This window comes from Podarcis liolepis (assembly GCF_965112155.1).
Source record: "Podarcis liolepis genome assembly, chromosome: 9".
NCBI lineage: Eukaryota > Metazoa > Chordata > Lepidosauria > Squamata > Lacertidae > Podarcis > Podarcis liolepis.
In genome coordinates this window covers 23,295,785-23,315,143 of record NC_139564.1, presented here as the reverse complement: position 1 = coordinate 23,315,143, position 19,359 = coordinate 23,295,785, and the positions used below count along the sequence as shown (strand labels likewise).

Here is a 19,359-nt window from a genome sequence, read left to right as displayed (position 1 = left end):
GACTATTTTCTCCAACCATGCCCCTGCAAGGATAATATAGCATGACTGAATCAGGGAACTAGACACTTGAAAGAGGGACATGTGCCCTGTGACACTCTCAGCTTTTATCAACCCTGACCAATGGTCATGTTGGCTGGATCTGATGGAAGTCCAAGCACATCTATAGGGCACCATGTTGTCTGCTGGTTCCCTGCTGTGTGAAATCATTTCACAAATGTTGCATTGGAGAAATATATACATATTAGCTTTGTCTAGGTCAACAAATAATCCTTTCAACATCCCTGTAAATTAGATCACTATGATTATCCCTAACTGCCAAATAGTGTGTGTGTGTGTGTGTGAGGCTAAAAGAAAGAGAGCAACAAAGAGAGAAAAGGCCATCCATTTTCATAGAGGAGAATAGTGTTTAGCCAGGAATTTCCTGGGTTTTTAAACAACTCATTCTCTTAGCCACTACACTTCACAACTCATTTTACATATGGTTTTATATTGTGATGTTTAGGGGAGGACTGTTTATTACTGAGCAGGTTCAGGCTAACATTAACATTTAGCTTGGAGTCAGAGAAATGCAAGACTCTTAATAAATTGGCACGCACATGCTGCGTTTGCTGAAAAGGTCAGGAAACTTTATCTTTTGTCTATTTTTTATTTCACAGGCTCTCCAAACATTTCACTTAGCACAATTTCTCTCTGGGCAAAAGAGGGGAAGAAGTATAACCCAGCAGCCTGAATCTTCTAAGATGAAAAGTTTCAAAGACTTTGCAGAATCTTTTCACAACATCTATCGCAACCCTCCTTGCTTCTTTGCTCTTCGCAAAACTTCTAATGGGGGTTAAGAGGTGTTTGTTTTTTAATGAACCCACTTATACTCCTCACTGAGATTTCCCTTCATTATTCCAAGTTGAACAATTCAACAATGATGCTATTCACACTTGTGGGTTGGGGGTAGGGAACCAACAACAACAACAACAACAATGCAAGAATAGTGTCACCATCAAAGCTGCATACTGAAAAGCTTTTAGAGCAGGTTGGATGCTGCAGCACTTTGGAAAAGCAGTCTCAGATATAAGCACAGGCTGCTAAGCTTGAACATCACATTGCAAGAAGAAAGACAGTTAATGTGAACATATGAATTACTCCAGAAAGACAACTACTTGTGCGCTGCAAAATTTGCATGAGAGCTACAAAGAGATAAGCGAGACTCCTCCTACAGTAATGTGGTGTGCTGTATGTAATAATGAATTATTAGTTGATCTTGAGGATATAATTGCATCCCTACATTTCATTATTGGTCTGAAGCTGCTTTTAGACATGCATCTGGGGTCAGCATTGGGGGTTGGCATCAACAGATACCTGCAAAGAATCACAACCTGCTGGATGCTCATCTCTAAGCCCTGGAGGTGCCGCTCTTTTTCTTTGCTGTGTCTACCTGTTCACCTGCTGTCTCTAAGCATGGAAGCAGTGACAAGGGTGATGCAAAGGTCGGATGGACCCTGGGGAAGAAGACAAATTGGCAGCAATGACAATGAGGAGGAAGAGAGCCCCCTCAGAGAGGTGAGTCCCCTAAAGGAAGCTTCTTGCCCAAGGCCCACCACAAAAAACTAGCAGTGTCCTCTTTTCACACAATTAACTCTGCAGATTCCTAGTATATGGAAGTGACAAGTGTATGGAGGACACAGCCTGGGGCTGTTTAAAAAAAGCATAGGGAGAGATTCATGTCACAGCTTGTGTCACATCTCAAGTACCATCCAACGAATGGCTTTGACACTACTGGGAAGACTTCCCCCACAGAGGAGGAGATGATATAGTGTGAATTGCAGGGGGAATGACAATGGTCACAATTTGTCAGCAACAGGTGATCCTGGACTGAAGTGTGAGCACAATTTTCCCAACAACAAAAGCACCTGCACCCAGCAGCCCTCCTTTTGCAACCACCACCAAGGAGCCCTAGCAGAAATACAGCACTGCTCAAGAGCGTTCAGATTTTGATCGTCAGCTTCAAACCGCACTGTGCCAGCAAGCATCACAAACAATAGGGAGCAAGGATCTGTGTGGCTTGCTGCAACTTTTAAGAATTGGTTGTTGTTGGCGCTGTCTCGAAGGACAGTGGAGTGGGCCTCTGGGGGTGAAGTCAAACCACTGTTTTAGCAGTACTGAAATGACCTCCCTGGGGGCGCAAGCCTGGGCAATGTGTTTAAAGGTCCTCGGCTGCCCAGGCAACAAGCCCCATCCCGCCTTGGCCTCTCCGATTTGGTCTAAAAGCAAAGCAAAGCAATACGTTTGGCACCAGCTTGGCTGCAGGAGTTGCCAGAAGGAGGCGTACAAGATGCCATCCGTCTTGGGAACTCCAATCCAGATTTGTGCAGAGTTTACTCCTTTCCCTTTTCCTCTCCTGAAGATATGCCACAAGGCAGTGGAGATTTAGGATCAGAGTTTTCCTTCTCCTAGAAGGGCTATCTTCCCAGGTTGATGAGCCCCATCTGTTCCTTGCTTCCCTCTACTGCGCGTGCAGAAAATGCCTTCTTGACTGTTGTTCTAATACCAGGTCAAGTTATTTAACCATCCATCCCAGTGCTGTCTTCTCTGCCTGGGAGTAGCTCAGGAAGAGACCTCAAACAGAAATACTCCTGTTTGAAACCCTCAGGAGCCATTCCCAGTCAGTGTAGGCAATAGTAAGATGGATCAATGATTTGACTTCAGATATGGCAGCAGCTTAATGTCTACTTAATGCTCCTAACTGGAGATTCAGTAACTGAACATGGGTCATTCTGGATGCAGAACATGTGCTCTGCCACTGAGCTATGGCCACTCTTTCTCAGATATTAATGCCTATGTCAGGATGGCATGTAATGCTATAAGTTGCAAGGCTGCCTGTATTGGTCATGTGTCACTGCCATTCCCACAGTACATGTTATATGTTTTACATGCATTAAACATGCTAACCCAGACATTAATATCTGTGTCAGAACTACCTCAATATTAATGATTATTAAATAAAATTCTTCGGTCTATTTCAATCAGACTGTTTCCTTAACCAATGCAGGATTTGGGTTTTCTTGTATTTTGTTTTTAGTGCTTTGGCATTTTATGGATTTGTAAGTTGCTTTGAGACTTTGTGAAAAGTGATGAATAAATGTAAATAACAACTATGGCAACAGACTGTTTTCTTGGTTTGAAAAAGAGCTTAGAAAAAGCAGCACGTGTCGTAAAAGATCTGAGTAGCAAGGGAACTATGAGAGCAAATGAAGAGAATTGTCTAAGATCAAGCCTTTCCAGGAGAGAGGATTGCAGCCTCGAGGAAGTGTCAAAGCAAAGTCGCTTTGCATGCCAATTATATTGCAGGCTGGGCTTTCACATGGCAGCCAAAATGAGTTCATTGTCCTTTCAGCACACTTGCAAGAGGTTTCATGGTGGGGGTTTAAAGCCGTGCAGGTGGAAGGAACGCACCACCTGAAGTAAAGGATTGTCCTCACCCCTCCACGGGAAATGTGTTGCATGATGATCTGGAGGGCTGAAAAAATGTGGTTCACTGGGCCAGTCGTGTGAGGTGGCATATGGGTGGTCAGCTTCACATGTTGAGGAGAAGGCATAGCAGAAGTCAAAAGGCGAAGACCCAGTAAAACAACATGGCAAATACCATCAAATACCTGTAGGTGCAGGCATGGAGCTCTGGATCAGGAGAATTTTAGGCGTATCCCATTATAGACCTTCACACTGAACACCAAGCAAACTACAGATTGCACATGAAAAATCTTTTGCATGTAACTTATGCTTCCCTCCTAACCCAGAGGTGGAAGTGCTTACTTTCAGGGGAGAATCAGCAGATATTCATGGCTATTTTACCCTTTCTTTGCATACAGATTCTGTCCACCTAGTATTCTATCCCTCCCCAACAGTTTAAAATCATTTCACCTACGTCAATTCCAAAAGCAGAGATGACACTAGCTAGTAGCTGAGTGGCCTGCCCTCTGGGAAAGCTGTTTCAGGGAAGAATTAGTGACCACAGGCCAGTAAACTCCGCATGTCTGTTATCTTAGCCAGCGCACAAATGGATCCACAGGTTTGCCTTCTAGTTCTACTGTAAGATTTGTCGAGGTCCTGCTGATTCTTTGAACTGTGACTATTTCAGATTATTACCGGTATTTCAAATGAAATGTAAGTGACCACTTAAATGTCATAAAAAGAGGAAATGTGTCATCATCACCACCATAAAAAAGGAACGACACTATAAATAGAATGCAATAGAACTGTAGAATTGGAAGGATCATCTAGTCTCAACCCCCTGCAAAGCAGAAATATGCAGCTTCAGTCCCATGTGGGGATTGAACCTGCAACCTTAGTATTATCAGCACCATGCTCTAACCAACTGAGCTATCTCCCACAGTATTACTATAAATCAAGTAGAAATCCAATACGTCTCATAGTGGGGAAGTCTGTTACCAGGTAACCTGTGTGCCTGCTTAGTCTTTTTCTCCAGGTGTGAATGGCTGGTGGGCAACTTCAAGGCCCCCACTCTCCCTTCTTCTGACCATCTTTATGCCAGACATGGGCCAGTCAAATAGAGGACTGTCCTCTGCAAAGTAGGAGACATGGCTACCATACAAATGTGTTATGGCAAAAACAAATGTGAAAGTCACTGAGAAAGTACATGGTAGATTTTCCGTTTTCTAAATGGACTTTGGCTACTCACTCAATTTACTGTAAGATCCTATGAGAACATCTACGCATCTGGCCTCACTTCAGGTAAAGGTGTCTAGGATTATAGCCTAGCAGTTATATAGCAGTTGTAATGCACACCCTCTAGCCTTAGGACTTTACAGATCCACCACAGGATCCACAGCCCAGTTGCTCACAGCATCAGCTGTGAGAAGTGGGAAATTTTAATGTCTTCAGCTCAGCTAAGTTGGGGAAAGGAGAAGAATTTGGTAGTCATGTATGCAATTAATTAATTAATTAATTAATGCAAGCAATTGATCACAAAAACATCATTATTTCATTTCAAAGTTCTGTGTTTAGTGTGCAAGAAATGGAAATAAATGTTAAAAGTCCTGCCTTACGAAAAGGAATTGCCTTCCACTTGTTAATGAGAAGACCCTTAAGCGTCTTTAACACACAAACACTTGCACATATATAGAACTCTGTTATAAAGGGAATGCACAGGAATGCACAGGCCTTTTGGGATTATGACAATCATAAATACACTGAAAATAAATTGCCACAGACAACACCATCCGGTTGGAGCTGGACAACTCCATCCGATCTCATTTCCAGCAGGAGAACTTTTATTTGATGATGGTGCGATAATAATTTGGGGAGACGTTTCCAATTCAGGAAAGGCCATTCATATTACAAAATGACATTGACCTATAATAGAGGCAGGCAATGGATGCCAAAGAAAGCAACAGTAATTACACCCATCCGGCTGCTTGACGTGTGATCTGCAGATCTGCCTCATAAGTACAGTTTGTTTAAAATACAGGCAACTCTTTGCAGCCAGGGCTAGAGGAGTGAACAGCTTAATCTGGTCAGTTAGGGTGCTGGGCCCTATTGCAAAGCTCTAATTGTTTCCTGTTGAAATCAGTGAGAGGAAGAGCATATCAAAACCACTGGGCATGGAGGTAAATGTGTCTTTGTGTTCAACATGCAGGTTTTTAACAAATGCAAATAGTATCAGTACAAGCATAGTCCTCACCCCATACATCAGCTGATTCTATTCTATTCACTCCATACATCAGCTGATTCTAAAATCTCACTGGAAAGCTCCTCATTGAAATGAATTGGAGTCCTATGATTAAGTAGCAGATTTGTCAACAGGATGCTGTATATAATCTAAAATCAGCATGAGCTTTCTTCTCTCTGTTGAGCTTGTTTCACAACAGCGCCTCAGTTTTTGATATTTTAAATTGCTGCGGACCTACAGTATCTTTGTGGCGGGCACTTCTGAGAGCTGAAGTTCTAGAATAAAAGCAATACATAACAACATTTCTCCCAAAAGTAAAACAATTTATATAACGAAGTGTCTGTAAGATGGAGAAAAAGAAGGAAGCAGAGGAAATGAGGTCACAGGGAGGGTGGGCTTAGATTCCCCATGAATCCGTCAAGGAAGGATTAATATATCCAAACAAATGAGTTTTAAAAAGCATTTAGAAATCATTATGCCATCGGAGGATTAGTAGCTCTCAGGGAACACAGTTCTGTACAGCACCACCTTACTCAGATTGTCAGGTTTTCTAAAACACTCGTTTGCTTTTCTGTAATGAGCTTAGGAAAGCTTTATCAAGGCTAGCTGGAGAGAGTGGCTGTGACTTCCTTTAGTACCTGGCAGTGCTCAGCACTATATAAAATAATACTTTGGGGAGAAGTGAATAAAAATAGTGCAATATGTTGACAATACTGGCCATTTTAAACAACACTGTTCTTTTTCATTATAATATGACTGGGGTCATTGTGGGTAGTTTGCTATTACAAAGTGAAACTGGAATTATTATTATTATTATTATTATTATTATTATTATTATTATTATACTTCAAATTAGCATGGGAACTTGCTTTCATAAAAGCTAGGTCCTTGTTACCTAAATCAAACCAGCATTTTAAGTTTTAGGCTTTACAGCTGATCTTGGAAAGGAACCAATCTTGTACCTCTAACAACAAAAGCACTATTTGCTTAACTTTTTTAAATACTTTCATAAAATGGATTGTGCTAGGATGCAGTAACAGCAACTCCCAAGTGGGTGTCTCTTTGAAGGGTGGAAGCTCTAATTCAATTCAAGTAGGTGCTGTGCTTTTCATTCAGGGAGACCTAGAAACTCCAATTCATACACTGCATCTGGCAGGAAATGACCGCCATAGGTATTTTTCCACCAGTTCTTCTTGGGCATCACCAATAGCGCTGCAAATATATGAACCAGCCTTGGCCCTGCTAAATTCAGCAGTATGTCAGCTGACCCAAGGGCAGTTGAAACTTGAACTAGCTGCAGAACATTTAGTTCAAGTTTCAATTGCTCTTTTCAATACCTTGAAGCAATACCACATTCCTTAAAATAACATAAATCTTACCTTGATTGCATGTTTTCCCAGTGTATCCTGGATGACACTTGCACTTGTTTGGTCCAACACATTCCCCATGTTTACATCCAGGCTGACATACAGCTGTGAATACACGTAAGCAGACTTGTCACTCTTCTTGTCGAACTGAGGTGCACAAACATTATTTGATTATAACGCATTTGACGCAGTGGTCTTATTCACAGGAAATGCTACACCAAACCATGGTTTAGTGAGACTTACTGAGCAAATATCACGGATGGTTTGCTCCTCCTCTGGGCCTGTTGCTGCCATGCTACCCTGAGCTAAGGCATGGTATGAACCTGGGCTTGTGCTCAGCACTATATAAAGGCGCTGCGGGATCACATTCATCCGGTGCTATACCAGCTGCACTGGCTCCCGGTGGAGTACAGGATCAGGTTTAAGGTGCTGGTTTTAACCTTCAAAGCCCTACACGGCCTAGGACCCTCGTATCTATGGGACCGCCTCTCCTGGTATGCCCCACAGAGGAACTTACGGTCCTCAAATAAAAACATCTTGAAGGTCCCAGGCCACAGAGAGGTTAGGCTGGCCTCAACTAGAGCCAGGGCTTTTTCGGCTGCGGCTCCAACCTGGTGGAACGCTCTGTCACAAGAGACAAGGGCCCTGCAGGACTTGACATCTTTCCGCAGGGCCTGCAAGACAGAGCTGTTCCACCAGGCCTTTGGTTAGGGCACAGCCTGACTCCCTCCTTTGGCAATCTTTACAATACTTTAGTTTATGGTTGCCATCAATTTTGATTTTAATTAATTCTTATGATGTTTTATAATGTTGCACTATTTTAGTGTTGTTAGCCGCCCTGAGCCCGGCTTCGGCTGGGGAGGGCGGGATATAAATAAAATTTATTATTATTATTATTGTGGTTTGTGTCACTCCCAACAATCCACGAGCTTGTCCTTTGCCTACAGGTTGTGGTTTGTTTGGGGGATGTGCCATGAGCCCAAGTTTGCACATAATGTGCATAATGCATAGCTCCAGGTACTTGGGGAGCAGCAGCGCAGGGTGATGATGGAAGCAGTTGGATTTCCTCACCCTTGCTAAACCATAGTTTAGGGCCAGTGAGGAGTAAAGGAGAGAGTTGGAGCACAGAAGTGATGGGAAGAAGCAGTGCTCAATCTTTCCCTGTTCACCACTTTTCTGCTCCAACTCTCCCCTGCTGCCCAATATGCTTCCATTAAAATACACACAAACAAGGGGGAGGAAATGGTTAGCCTCAGTTTTAAGCAATTTAATTTAAAATGCAAAATATAACATGTGGATTGCTGAGGGAATGTATTGCATGTCCGCTACAACTTCCAATGACACTATGAAGAACCAGTAAAAAGGGATATAGCAAAATAATAGGCCTATGCATGTCTACAACTAAGCGGCATCGAGTGCATTGGGATTTATGCCCAGATGTGGCTGGGGCAACGCAGCCAGATGGGCGGGGTATGAATAATAAAATTATTATCATTATCAGATATGTATAGGCTTGCAAGCTAAGTGTGTATAGAGTTACAGCATGAGTCCATACATTCATACCATAATAAGGTGATAGTTATTTATTAAAAGGAATTTTTAAAATATATCCTACAGATGCATGCATTGTGTATGTTTTATGCATATTTCGGAATGTCATGCTTGAACTTTTCCTGCTATTAAAACTTAACTAGATGTATCTGGACACATGTTGGGTCCCTCTTTCACCATATATACCAGTACATAGCCTCATGATCCAGTTTGTAGGCAAGGAAGAAGCTTTCAATTAAATGAAGAGTAGCCCTTAAAAGCTTCTGTAGACAGGGACTGCAAATGCATTTTCTTGTCAAAAGTATCTCCATGTATCTAGTACGGATGACACTGAAAGCATGGAACTCGATAGGTTGGCAGTGACATTTCCTGAATTTTCTATGAAAAGTTAGTGCATAAAATATCACATTTCTAGCGTACAGGATTGGTGAGGAAGCAACCTAAGGCAATGATTAAACTGCCCTTTCTGATTAAGGGACACATAACTATCCTAGTTGTACTATTAATTTAAGTTTTCTTAATCCAAATAAAAAATAATATGTAAGTTTCTAAAACACATGCTTCATTCATGAAACGTATTTTACTATAAAGCCATTGTAATGGTTTGATGTGCACATTTACAACCTTTTAATGTGCTTTCCCAAAACTTTATTGCGGGCAGCTGGCCTTTAATCTTTAAGCAGCTCTCTCTCTCTCTCTCTCATATTGGAATGATAGTGCCAAATGTTGAACATTTGCTTCCATTTGCAATGGGCAGAAGCACTGGATAACTAAACTTGTGGCCATCTTTAATAAAACAGGTATTGAAGTTCCAGTCACCCACCATATTATGGCATTATTATTAGGATTGCGAATGGCTTTCATACTGCACATACAGTTGCTTTACCAAAAAATAAAAATCAAGTCCCAGGTACCTAACCAGCTAAGCTACTTACATTTTATGTAGCAGTAAATCAATATTGCACATCAAGATAATATATGACAAACATTCCTTTGTCTGGTACATAATGTTGGAACACTTCCAGGAAAGTTCAGTGCAAATTACTCATACACCGAAGTCTGAAGCAGTATTTCCCAAATCTTATGCTGCAACAGAGGCTGAAATTGGCTTCAAAAAATTAAGCCACCATGTTGGATGAGTTCACCATTTTCCCACCCCACAAGAGCTGGGAGGCTCTGGGGCAGATTTGATCCTCATTCTCTGCCAATATTTGGCCAAATGGCAGCAGTCCAGGAGCCCATGTTGTGCCTTGCATTAAAACTGACAGGTGTGAGGAAATCTCACATTCGTCAGCCTTGCTCAGAAAGCACAATCGCATCCCTAAGCCTAGCTGACTAGGCAAAAGAGACACCAGAAAACCAGAAGGCAAGGCAGCCTCTGGTTCTGTGAGCTGGTTGATAGAATATGTGTGCTCACCAGAGTGTGTCTGAAAACTCAACATGGCAAGTGGAGTTGGGGTTCCCAGTTTTCGTAAAAAGTAGAAGGAATCAAGCAATTGTTTTAAAATGTATACCATGCCAATCAGGTGCCCCCTTCCTCTGCTTGTTTACTGGGAAGCTCTGCTAAATTAAATTGAACTTTCTTTCAAGAAGTATGCATAATATTTTAGCTTTAGGCTGCAATCCTAAAAAAAACCTTATTCAGAAGAAAGTCCAATTGAATCCAGTGGGACTTACTCCTGAGTACTCGTGCAGAGCAGCTCTATGCATATTTACTCAGAAGAAATAAGTCTTGCTATACTTAATGGGTCTCACTCCCGGGTAAGTGTGTATGGGTGTGTGCTACTCACACCGATTTCAAGTCACAATGAGGTTAGACCTCTTTAATAAATTGTAAATATATTACAAAACATATTAATAGCATCCATAAAGGGATAAAACAAAGTATTTGGAGCTTAAAGCCTAATCATTTAAATATCAAGTCATTCATATATATATATATATATATATATATATATATATATATATATATGTCTACATTAGTCATTAAATACATTCATGAAGTTCTGCTATCACCCTAAAATAATAAGCAAAGTAATTACATGCATATTTTCTGTTGGGTTGTTATATCATTCTTGCGCTCCATGCATGATTTTAGAGATCATGCCTCCAAAACACCATCTTGCCAAAATTATTTTGAGAAATATGTTCAGCTAACCTTTGGGCTGGCACCTTATCCTGGCTATTCTCTGCCTTAAGATGTAGAAAGCTGCAAAACAAATGTCCATAAAAAGCAATTCCAGCTTTTTGTGTTTCCCTGCAAGGAGGATGGACTTGGCTTGGATTTTATCAACTTGCTACATTCCCGGTGACTTACACACATTCAACATTCAGAGCCTTTTTTTCTGAAATAAAAAAAATAAACTGGGACACGTTTAAAAATAGAAATGTCTTATGTCACTATCTTGTTATGAGACGTCTGCAAACAGATGTTGCAATGCACTCTCTATGAAAGTTACAAAAAGGAATGATGTTATGCTATTCTTATTTCACCCATCAAAGAATTCCAAGTAAACAGTGAATAGGACAGTGTTTCCCCCCACTTCCAGCAGCAAAGGTATGCACCATTCCGCAGTCTAAATGTAAAGCATCTTACAGAACAGTGTTGGGTTGTGGGGTTTTTTTGCCTTTAAAGAGACAGTATCCCTTCATATCCAACTGTAATAACAGATTTCCCCCTAATTGTCTTCAGGGTGCTAACTCTGGTTAAACTGACATCCCTTGCAACTTGAGTAGATTTTTAACAGTTGGGGACCAATAAAGGAACCAGCCGTCTTTTCATTTTGGTTTTCATTAAACCTAAATAAAGCTTTCAGTCCACAAACACTTTCGACTTCCATAATGACAGACCACGTGAAAGGCCGATCGCCGTACTGTAGAACCAAATGGAAATTAGATGAAATATGTTTGGCTTCAAATAATTCTCTGCCATGCCTCAACAGCTGATTATAGTACTGGATTATTTAAAAACATGCAAAATATCAAGTCCAGATTTTGTTTTATTGCATTAACAAGATGGGATTGCAACACATCTGGAGTCTAAGAGTTCAACTTCAGTATCACTTGTGTGAGTTTAAATTCTGATTTAATGAGGAAGTTCTGACTCAAAGCCAGACCCTGATGAAGCTCAGGGCCAAGTGCTCCCTTCTACCTTTTCAAGGAGTGTGGCCAGCAGGGCTCATCCTGCTCTGCATTGCAACATGCACAATATGTACACCATATTGTGTAAACTGTCAGTCCAACACTGATGGGACAGTTTGCCAACAAAACAACAGCAAGTGGTTTGGAGGGGAAGTTTAAAAGAGGCACACCTGCATGGCTTTTTGCCCCCTAAAATATCTGCAACTGAAGGCCACTTTTGCTCCTGGGCACATGTCTCCCTGTGTTGGTGCTGAAGCAGCAGGAATGGATAGATAAGAGAGGGAAATAAGTAAGTCTCTTTAAAGGTAAAGGGACTCCTGACCATTAGGTCCAGTCGTGACCGACTCTGGGGTTGCGGCGCTCATCTCGCTTTATTGGCCAAGGGAGCTGGCGTACAGCTTCCGGGTCATGTGGCCAGCATGACTAAGCCGCTTCTGGCGGACCAGAGCAGCATACGGAAATGCCGTTTACTTTCCTGCTGGAGTGGTACCTATTTATCTACTTGTACTTTGACGTGCGTTCAAACTGCTAGGTTGGCAGGAGCAGGGACCGAGCAACGGGAGCTCACCCCGTCGCGAGGATTCAAACCACCGACCTTCTGATCGGCAAGTCCTAGGCTCTGTGGTTTAACCCACAGCACCACCCACGTCCCAAGACCTCCTAAATGTAGCACAGTACAAAACAATACAGCCAAATTTCAGATATATACCTTTTGCCACGAGTTTTGTTGGAAAGCAAATGGTGCCAGTTACTTGTGTATGGGGAAAATGGGTCTCAGTGTGCATGGGAAAGGATACTGTTTCCTTAACACACAATTCATTCCTCTGCAGTGTTTTGCTTAAAATGCATTTTGCTGTTTTAAAGCAAAACGCTGGGGATGGGGGGGGGGGAGCGGAACAGAATAGCAGAACCTCATTTTTTACATCAACACAACAATGCAGTTCTGTACTATAGGTACAGCATAGTTAAAGATTCACGAATTGAAGTATAAAGAGTTAAAATAAGAGTCCCAAATTAAACATCTCTTATAGTGAGAAAGTTCTATTCCAGGTCATCTTCAAGACCATCATTTAATTTCTACTTAAGAGTTCAGATTAGGGCATATTTAGTTATTATACAGAATTGCATTTATGTTCAAGCACACAACCCCCCCCCCAAACAACTAGTGGCTTCCCCACCCACACCCACACCGATATCTGTAATTCATGAAGGAATTTCCTATGGGCAACACTCAAAAACAATCCCCACAATTAAGCATAAACATGCATGAAAAGGAATATCAGTAATTTGAGATGGCAGAATCTAGTATGTATTTTTATCCCCAAAGCATAAAGAAGGAGCAGCAGTTTCTAGAATGTTGTTTCTTTGCAGCTGTAGCAAGAAGGCAGAAGCATGCAGAGCTCTTGGTTATATAGCAGCATCGCCAGCACCCTCCATAATCGCTTTCACAAGCTCTGAACTTTCTTACATGCATTCTACTGCAAGTAGAATATCCTGCACAGATTAAGAGTCACGCTCTTAATCTCAGGGAGGTGGGTTTGAGCCCCACACCTAGCTAAAGTTTATTGTCAGTGGGTCCTTTACAATTCTACGATTCTATGATTCATTGAGTGTTTTGTTGAAGAAGGCTAAGCAATGCAGCCAGTTATTACACTATATTTTCATTACCAAGGATATTTTACTGGTGATGACTTTAAAACTTTGGGTTGTATCCAGTGCCATGTTTAGTCACTTAGCACTACGCATGCTCTGCTGGTGAAATGTTTGGCACCAGCAAAATGTTGCTACACAAGAGAATGCATAAGAAGATTGCCGAGAACTTTGTTGCACAACAGACAGTGCAACCTGATGCACAACAAGTTTCCACAAGTGCAACTGTTGCACTGGATTTATCTGTTGTGCAACATTAAAGCTCACCCATCCACTAGTGTAAGAGCCTGTTTGCTAGCAAACGGAGGCTAGTGGATGCAGCCCTTTGTCTTATTCTTTAACTGTTAGCTCAGTTGGTGTTAAAAGCTACATTCCGGTCCCTAAGGAGCTTTATCAGATGTTGCTCAGTGTCATTAGTAGTAGAAAAGTGTCCCTGAAATACAGCTTGCTCAGTGCTGCTGAGCTTTCCCTGCAACGCATAGCCTCAGGGTTGTGTTAGGTCCTCCCTAAGTTCAATGGTGTAGTGGGCAGGCAGAGGAGAAGTACCAGAGTTTTTCCTCAGAGCTGAAGCAATGGTGCCCTCATAAATGGGTGTGGGGCACTCCACTTTTTCTAATAATGACAACTCTGTGAGAGAGGCTAGGCTCAGATAGTGACTGGCCCAAGGTCTGATGTGAACCCAGGGATGTGAACCCAGGCTTCACCAGACCAAGTTCAACAGGAAACCACAGTACCACTCTTCTTCAGCTTCCTATCCTATGTCTGTCAGCTCATCCCAATAAATTAGGTATTTATGCTATGCATTGCTGCTGTGTGTGTGTCTGTGTGCACTTATATGTGTGTTGGGCTCAACACCGTTGGGCTCTCCTTGGGGGTTATAATAATGGACTCTCCTTAGGAGAGAATACTCAAGGTTTGAGAAACACTGAACTAGGCATAAGCAAGATTCTTCCAGAGATACTTGCAGACTATCATTAAGGGGTGACAATTATTTCCCCTGACCATACTCTATAAGCATGACATATACCTGTGTTCTCAGTGTAAAGGCATTTGGTAATCTTGAAATGACCAGAACAAAGCCAATCAAGTCCAAAAACGTGAGATTACAAGTGAACTGTCCTGCTTGCCATGCTTACATTTTTAGAAAGAAGTCCACTATTGCTCTGAAGATGTAGCAACTTTAAAGGCCACATGTGCAACATAGCTTGATTTGTTAAAGCTGCTGTGCAAACAACAAGCAACAATCAAGCATGCAGGTCAGCTCAGAATAGGTTAATCTTACCAAAATAACAACAAAGGCATATAGTGGCATTTTAAAACTATGTTACAAAGAACCCTGAGGCTCCATGTAAGCTTCTCAGAGGTTTCTAAATGAGAAGATCAATAATGATAGGCACGTTCCTCTGAAAGAGAGTTTGAATGTCCATATATTGGTCCATATATTTAGGATTGTGCTAGCATGCTCTCTCATTTCTCATAGTGCTATTCTATAGCTCAGCAGGCCTGGCAGAATTCTGTGCAAGCTGACAAGACCCTAAGTTAGTGATGGCCATTAACTACTCTGAGAAATATTTGTTGAATACAATCCAAAAGCTAAGAAATAAAATAAGTTTAAAAAAATACAATTTAAAATCATATAGCACCTAGAATATCACTTTACAATTTGCTGCAACAGGCAAAAAAAAGAATCCTTAACCTGTCCACCAAGACCTTCAGCAATTTTCAAGTGGTCCAGGTGCAAAAATTTGGGAATCACTTTATTTGCTGTTGAGTGGTACACATATTCTGTTAAACAAATAAATAAATAAATAAAAATGTGTGTATTTAAAAAGCAAAACACTAAAAGTAGATTGAGCAGAACTGTCACTCCCATTCAGGGGGGAGGAGGAAAGACGCTCAGAAATGATGTAACCCATATGCCTCATATTCAGCTATCTTTGCAAGTAGCCTTTCGTTCACCCAGCTCCTTAACTGCCTGGCATGCTAAGATCTTAATGTAATCGTACCCAGTATGCAATAGTATCACATAAATACACCATATGTGTCATCTAGTCACTTAACGTATTCCAGGCATTGCTGATTTCTAATTAAGGGGCAGCTTCTCAGCTGATGCAAAGCAACATTACTTTATAGCCTTCATCGTGTGGCCAAAGGGAGACGGAGACAGTTTTGCCTTCCTGCACAGGGCTGGGGAACTGGGACCAAATTAAAGGACAAGTGGATTCTGAATATACACTAGAGGTGTGGTCTTCCAGATGTTAGACTCCCAGCATGGCTAATGGTCAGGGGTGATGGTGGCTGAAGTCCGGCAACATCTGGAGGACCACAGGTTCCCCATTTCTCTCCGATATCCACAATGTTCTGGAAACCTTTGTCTTTGATGTTCAACCAAGTCATGTTTGCCTCCATCTGACAACACTATCAACTCTTCCCAAATTTATGTTGAGCCGAACCTACCTTTGCCCCATTTCAGTGCAGCACCAGTGTTTTGTGCAACACTAGCCCTGACCGGAGGGACGCGGGTAGCACTGTGGGTTAAACCATAGAGCCTAGGACTTGCCGACCAGAAGGTCAGCAGATCGAATCCCCACGACAGGGTGAGCTCCCGTTGCTCGGTCCCTGCTCCTGCCAACCTAGCAGTTCAAAAGCATGTCAAAGTGCAAGTAGATAAATAGGTACTGCTCCGGCGGGAAGGTAAATGGTGTTTCCGTGCGCTGCTCTGGTTCGCCAGAAGCGGCTTAGTCATGCTGGCCACATGACCCGGAAGCTGTACGCCGGCTCCCTCGGCCAATAAAGCGAGATGAGCACTACAACCCCAGAGTCGGTCACAACTGGACCTAATGGTCAGGGGTCCCTTTACCTTTACTTTTAGCCCTGACTGGAGAGCTAGAAGCAGATCACAGTCATGCACAGTCATGCACTGTCTCCCTTGCCAAGAGGCCAGGTCTGCACAGGAGATGGACTTGAGGGTATACATCCATGGAATGTGGTGAATTTTTTTTGTAGGGGAATAGTTCAGGTCAAAGGCGCCAGCTTGTGAAGGCAACTTGGGGCGGGCGATGTCATGCATGGGATATCTTGACATCCTGACGTGAGTGTTGTGCCTCTGTCCCTAAACCAATCAGAACCTTCCCGGACTTTAGGAAGGAGGCACCAGGGGAACATTTAGGCGACTAGCCTAATCACCCTAGTCCACTGACCGCACCCAGTGGGATGCATCCATGTTGGGTCAGAGAGACAGAGTGGAGATTTTGCTACTGACCACCTTGCCCCCCAGCAGTCTCTCTGTCCAAGCTGGCAGAGGTGGTCTTGAGTGTGATGCCAGAAACCCACCAGATGCTTGTCTTGGGAGAGTTTAGCATCCATGTGGAGGCTACCTTGTCTGCCCCAGCTCAAGACGTAATGGCTGCCATAACAACCATGGGGCTGTCTCAGTACATCACTGACCCAACTCATGAGGCAGACATATCCTCAGCCTGGTTTTCATGACTGGGCAGTGGGTTAATGTTTCGGTTTGAGGGGTAGAAATTGAAACGATCTCATTATCAAGGACCAACCATTTCCTGGATTCCATCTTGCCCCTAGAAGCCCAAATGACTTTGGTGGCATGGGATGTCTATTTCCAGCTACACCTGCTAGCTACAGCCTAGACAGGGATATCCTGGCTGCTGTGACCCACATTCTAGTGGATTCCCATTTAAACTACTGCAGGGTGTTCTATATGGGCTGGCTTTGAACACAAGCCTGGTCTTATTTATGTGCATATTGGGATGGAAGGGAAATTCCTATTTTTCTGTGCAACAACCAAAACTCTTCTTTATAGAAGTGGTGAAGAGTTGGCATGGCTACAGGAAAATACCTTGAGGCACATACCACTCTTCTTCTGTATAGGAGCAAGGCCAAATTCTATTCCCTCAAAAATATGAGTGGGAGCTTTGCATTTCAGTGGAGTGGGAAAAGGCTGACCATTTGCAGACCTGCATTTCTGGACACTTTTCAAATATTTTCTTCTCTATAGTAAACATGCTGAAAGTTCTTACTGAGGTCAAATATGTCATTACCACACCAGCTTAGATCCTCAGTGCAGGCCCATGCCACCAGAATGTTCTTGTGTAAAGCTCCCATCTTCCTTGCACAGGAGGTGGTCTGGTGGATCATGCCCTGGTTTTAGATCACCTGTCCTCAAAGTAAACAGCAGAGGGGAAAGTCTTATCTGAGCATCTATAGATAAGAATTTGGCTTAATGTCCCTCTATGAGCCACACTTCTATTTCTTGCCCAGATGGAAGACCAAGGGTTAAAACTCAGTGTGTTTTGCAAGTTTAGCATATACAATCAGAAGCACCACTGAGTTCAAGGGAGCTCACTTATCAAATCAAAGAATTATAGAGTTGGAAAGGACCACCACTCACCGGCTCACTCCAATAGTTAAAAGAGAAGGTGCTTCAACACTGTTCCCAATTGCCTTATAATTTACAGAAGTGATTATTGCATATCAAAAATCTAGTACACCTGCAACATTTGTCCAAGATGGGGGGGGGGGAACATGACCAAAAAAGGACAAGTTAATCCACATAGTTACATATGATTGGGTTTAGTGAAGTTCTCTATTACAGAAAAGAAAACCTGTATTTGGGATAATTAACCAGATGCTCATAAACGGAGACATGTAATTATTTGTGTCTGCCTTTTTTGGGTACACTGTGGCTGACTTAATCTGCTGAGTAAAATTTAATAATGTAACAATTCTGGAACTTAACACACAGTTTGCTGTTGAGGCAAGCATCAGCTTTGTTGGAAGCAGTAAGAGCAGGAATAGATTCCTATATATCTCACTGAAGCAGCCAAAACAGAATCCAAAAGCAGACGTGAGCTGTAAATCACTGTTGCATCATACACCCAAACCCTTACAAACAAGTAAGTAAAGGTAAGAGCATCCATTATTTATAGGTCCTTTTGTAAGGGGATTTAAAAAGAACTGTTGCCTTCATCTTCAGCCGTGTACAGAAATTAAATACAGCTATAAACTGCATTCTAAATCCTCATAAAAGACCAGGCACCTCAACAAAAGATTTCGCTGGTGTAGCCCTCAATTGACTTTTTGATATTCCCTTCTCTTCATATTAACTGAAGTCTGGAAAACAGAATTTACCACACCCAGGACCTTGTCTTCACTTGTTTCTGGGGAAAGCTAGTTGCTGGGAAGCTAGATGCTATAGATCCTGGACCTTAACATTAGGGGTTGATAAGACTAAAATCTAAATGGATTTGTTGCAATGAAGTTTCAGTTACTTCATTCCAGTTACTGGCATCCAAAGACTCTCTAGAGCTACACAAAATGAGTTTATTTGAGTTTCTTTTTAAATGCACTGTCGATTCTTATTTTCAGATCAAGATATAATTTCCCCAAGTTCAGTAATTTGGTTTGTGTCTTTAGAATTCTCTTCTGGCTGACACCTACACTGAAACCAGGCTTCCATGTTTGCTACAAGGCTAATCAACTACAAGAAGATGCTAAACAGATGCAGCCAAAGTAATGCCCTCTAGCTGGTGTTGTGGTGCGACTCCTATTAGCCCCAGCCAGCATAACCAATGGTTAGGCGGTTAGGCATTATGGGAGTTGTAGCCCACCAAAGATATTTGCTACTCCTGGGATAAGGATATGTCTGTATCTATTGCAGTTTTCTTCTAATTTCTCCTTTTATTGCTCCTCACTTGTTCAGAAAAGAGTAAGGGACAAGTAAACACACAACTATGTTGGTCCAAGTGGCCATGTTGGTCCAAGTAGACATGGCAAACTGGTAAAGATACTCTGAGATAAATGCAGCAGGACACCTTGAAACTTGGATGACAATGTTCTTAAGTACATCCATACATTGCAATGGATGCTGAGGGGAAATTAGTACTGACCTTTCTGTGACAAATGTGGAAGTGGAGCTCTAGCCAGGGACATTAGCCAGGATGAGATGCT

At 42.2% G+C, this 19,359-nt stretch overlaps 1 protein-coding gene across 5 annotated transcripts in view; it reads right to left on the bottom strand.

Annotated features, from left to right (window-relative positions):
* NPNT (nephronectin) overlaps positions 1–19,359 on the bottom strand; it is a 64,748-nt gene that overhangs the window by 29,257 nt on the left and 16,132 nt on the right. For 2 of the 5 annotated variants that reach the window (XM_083459221.1, XM_083459217.1), the window contains exons 3-5: positions 10,757–10,807; positions 7,060–7,152; positions 3,474–3,566 (exon numbers count right to left, since the gene is read on the bottom strand). In XM_083459221.1, coding sequence (XP_083315347.1) covers positions 3,474–3,566; positions 7,060–7,152; positions 10,757–10,807 — 237 coding nt within the window. The remainder of the gene's footprint in view (positions 1–3,473; positions 3,567–7,059; positions 7,153–10,756; positions 10,808–19,359) is intronic. The other 3 variants (XM_083459218.1, XM_083459219.1, XM_083459220.1) reach the window with 3 other exon arrangements.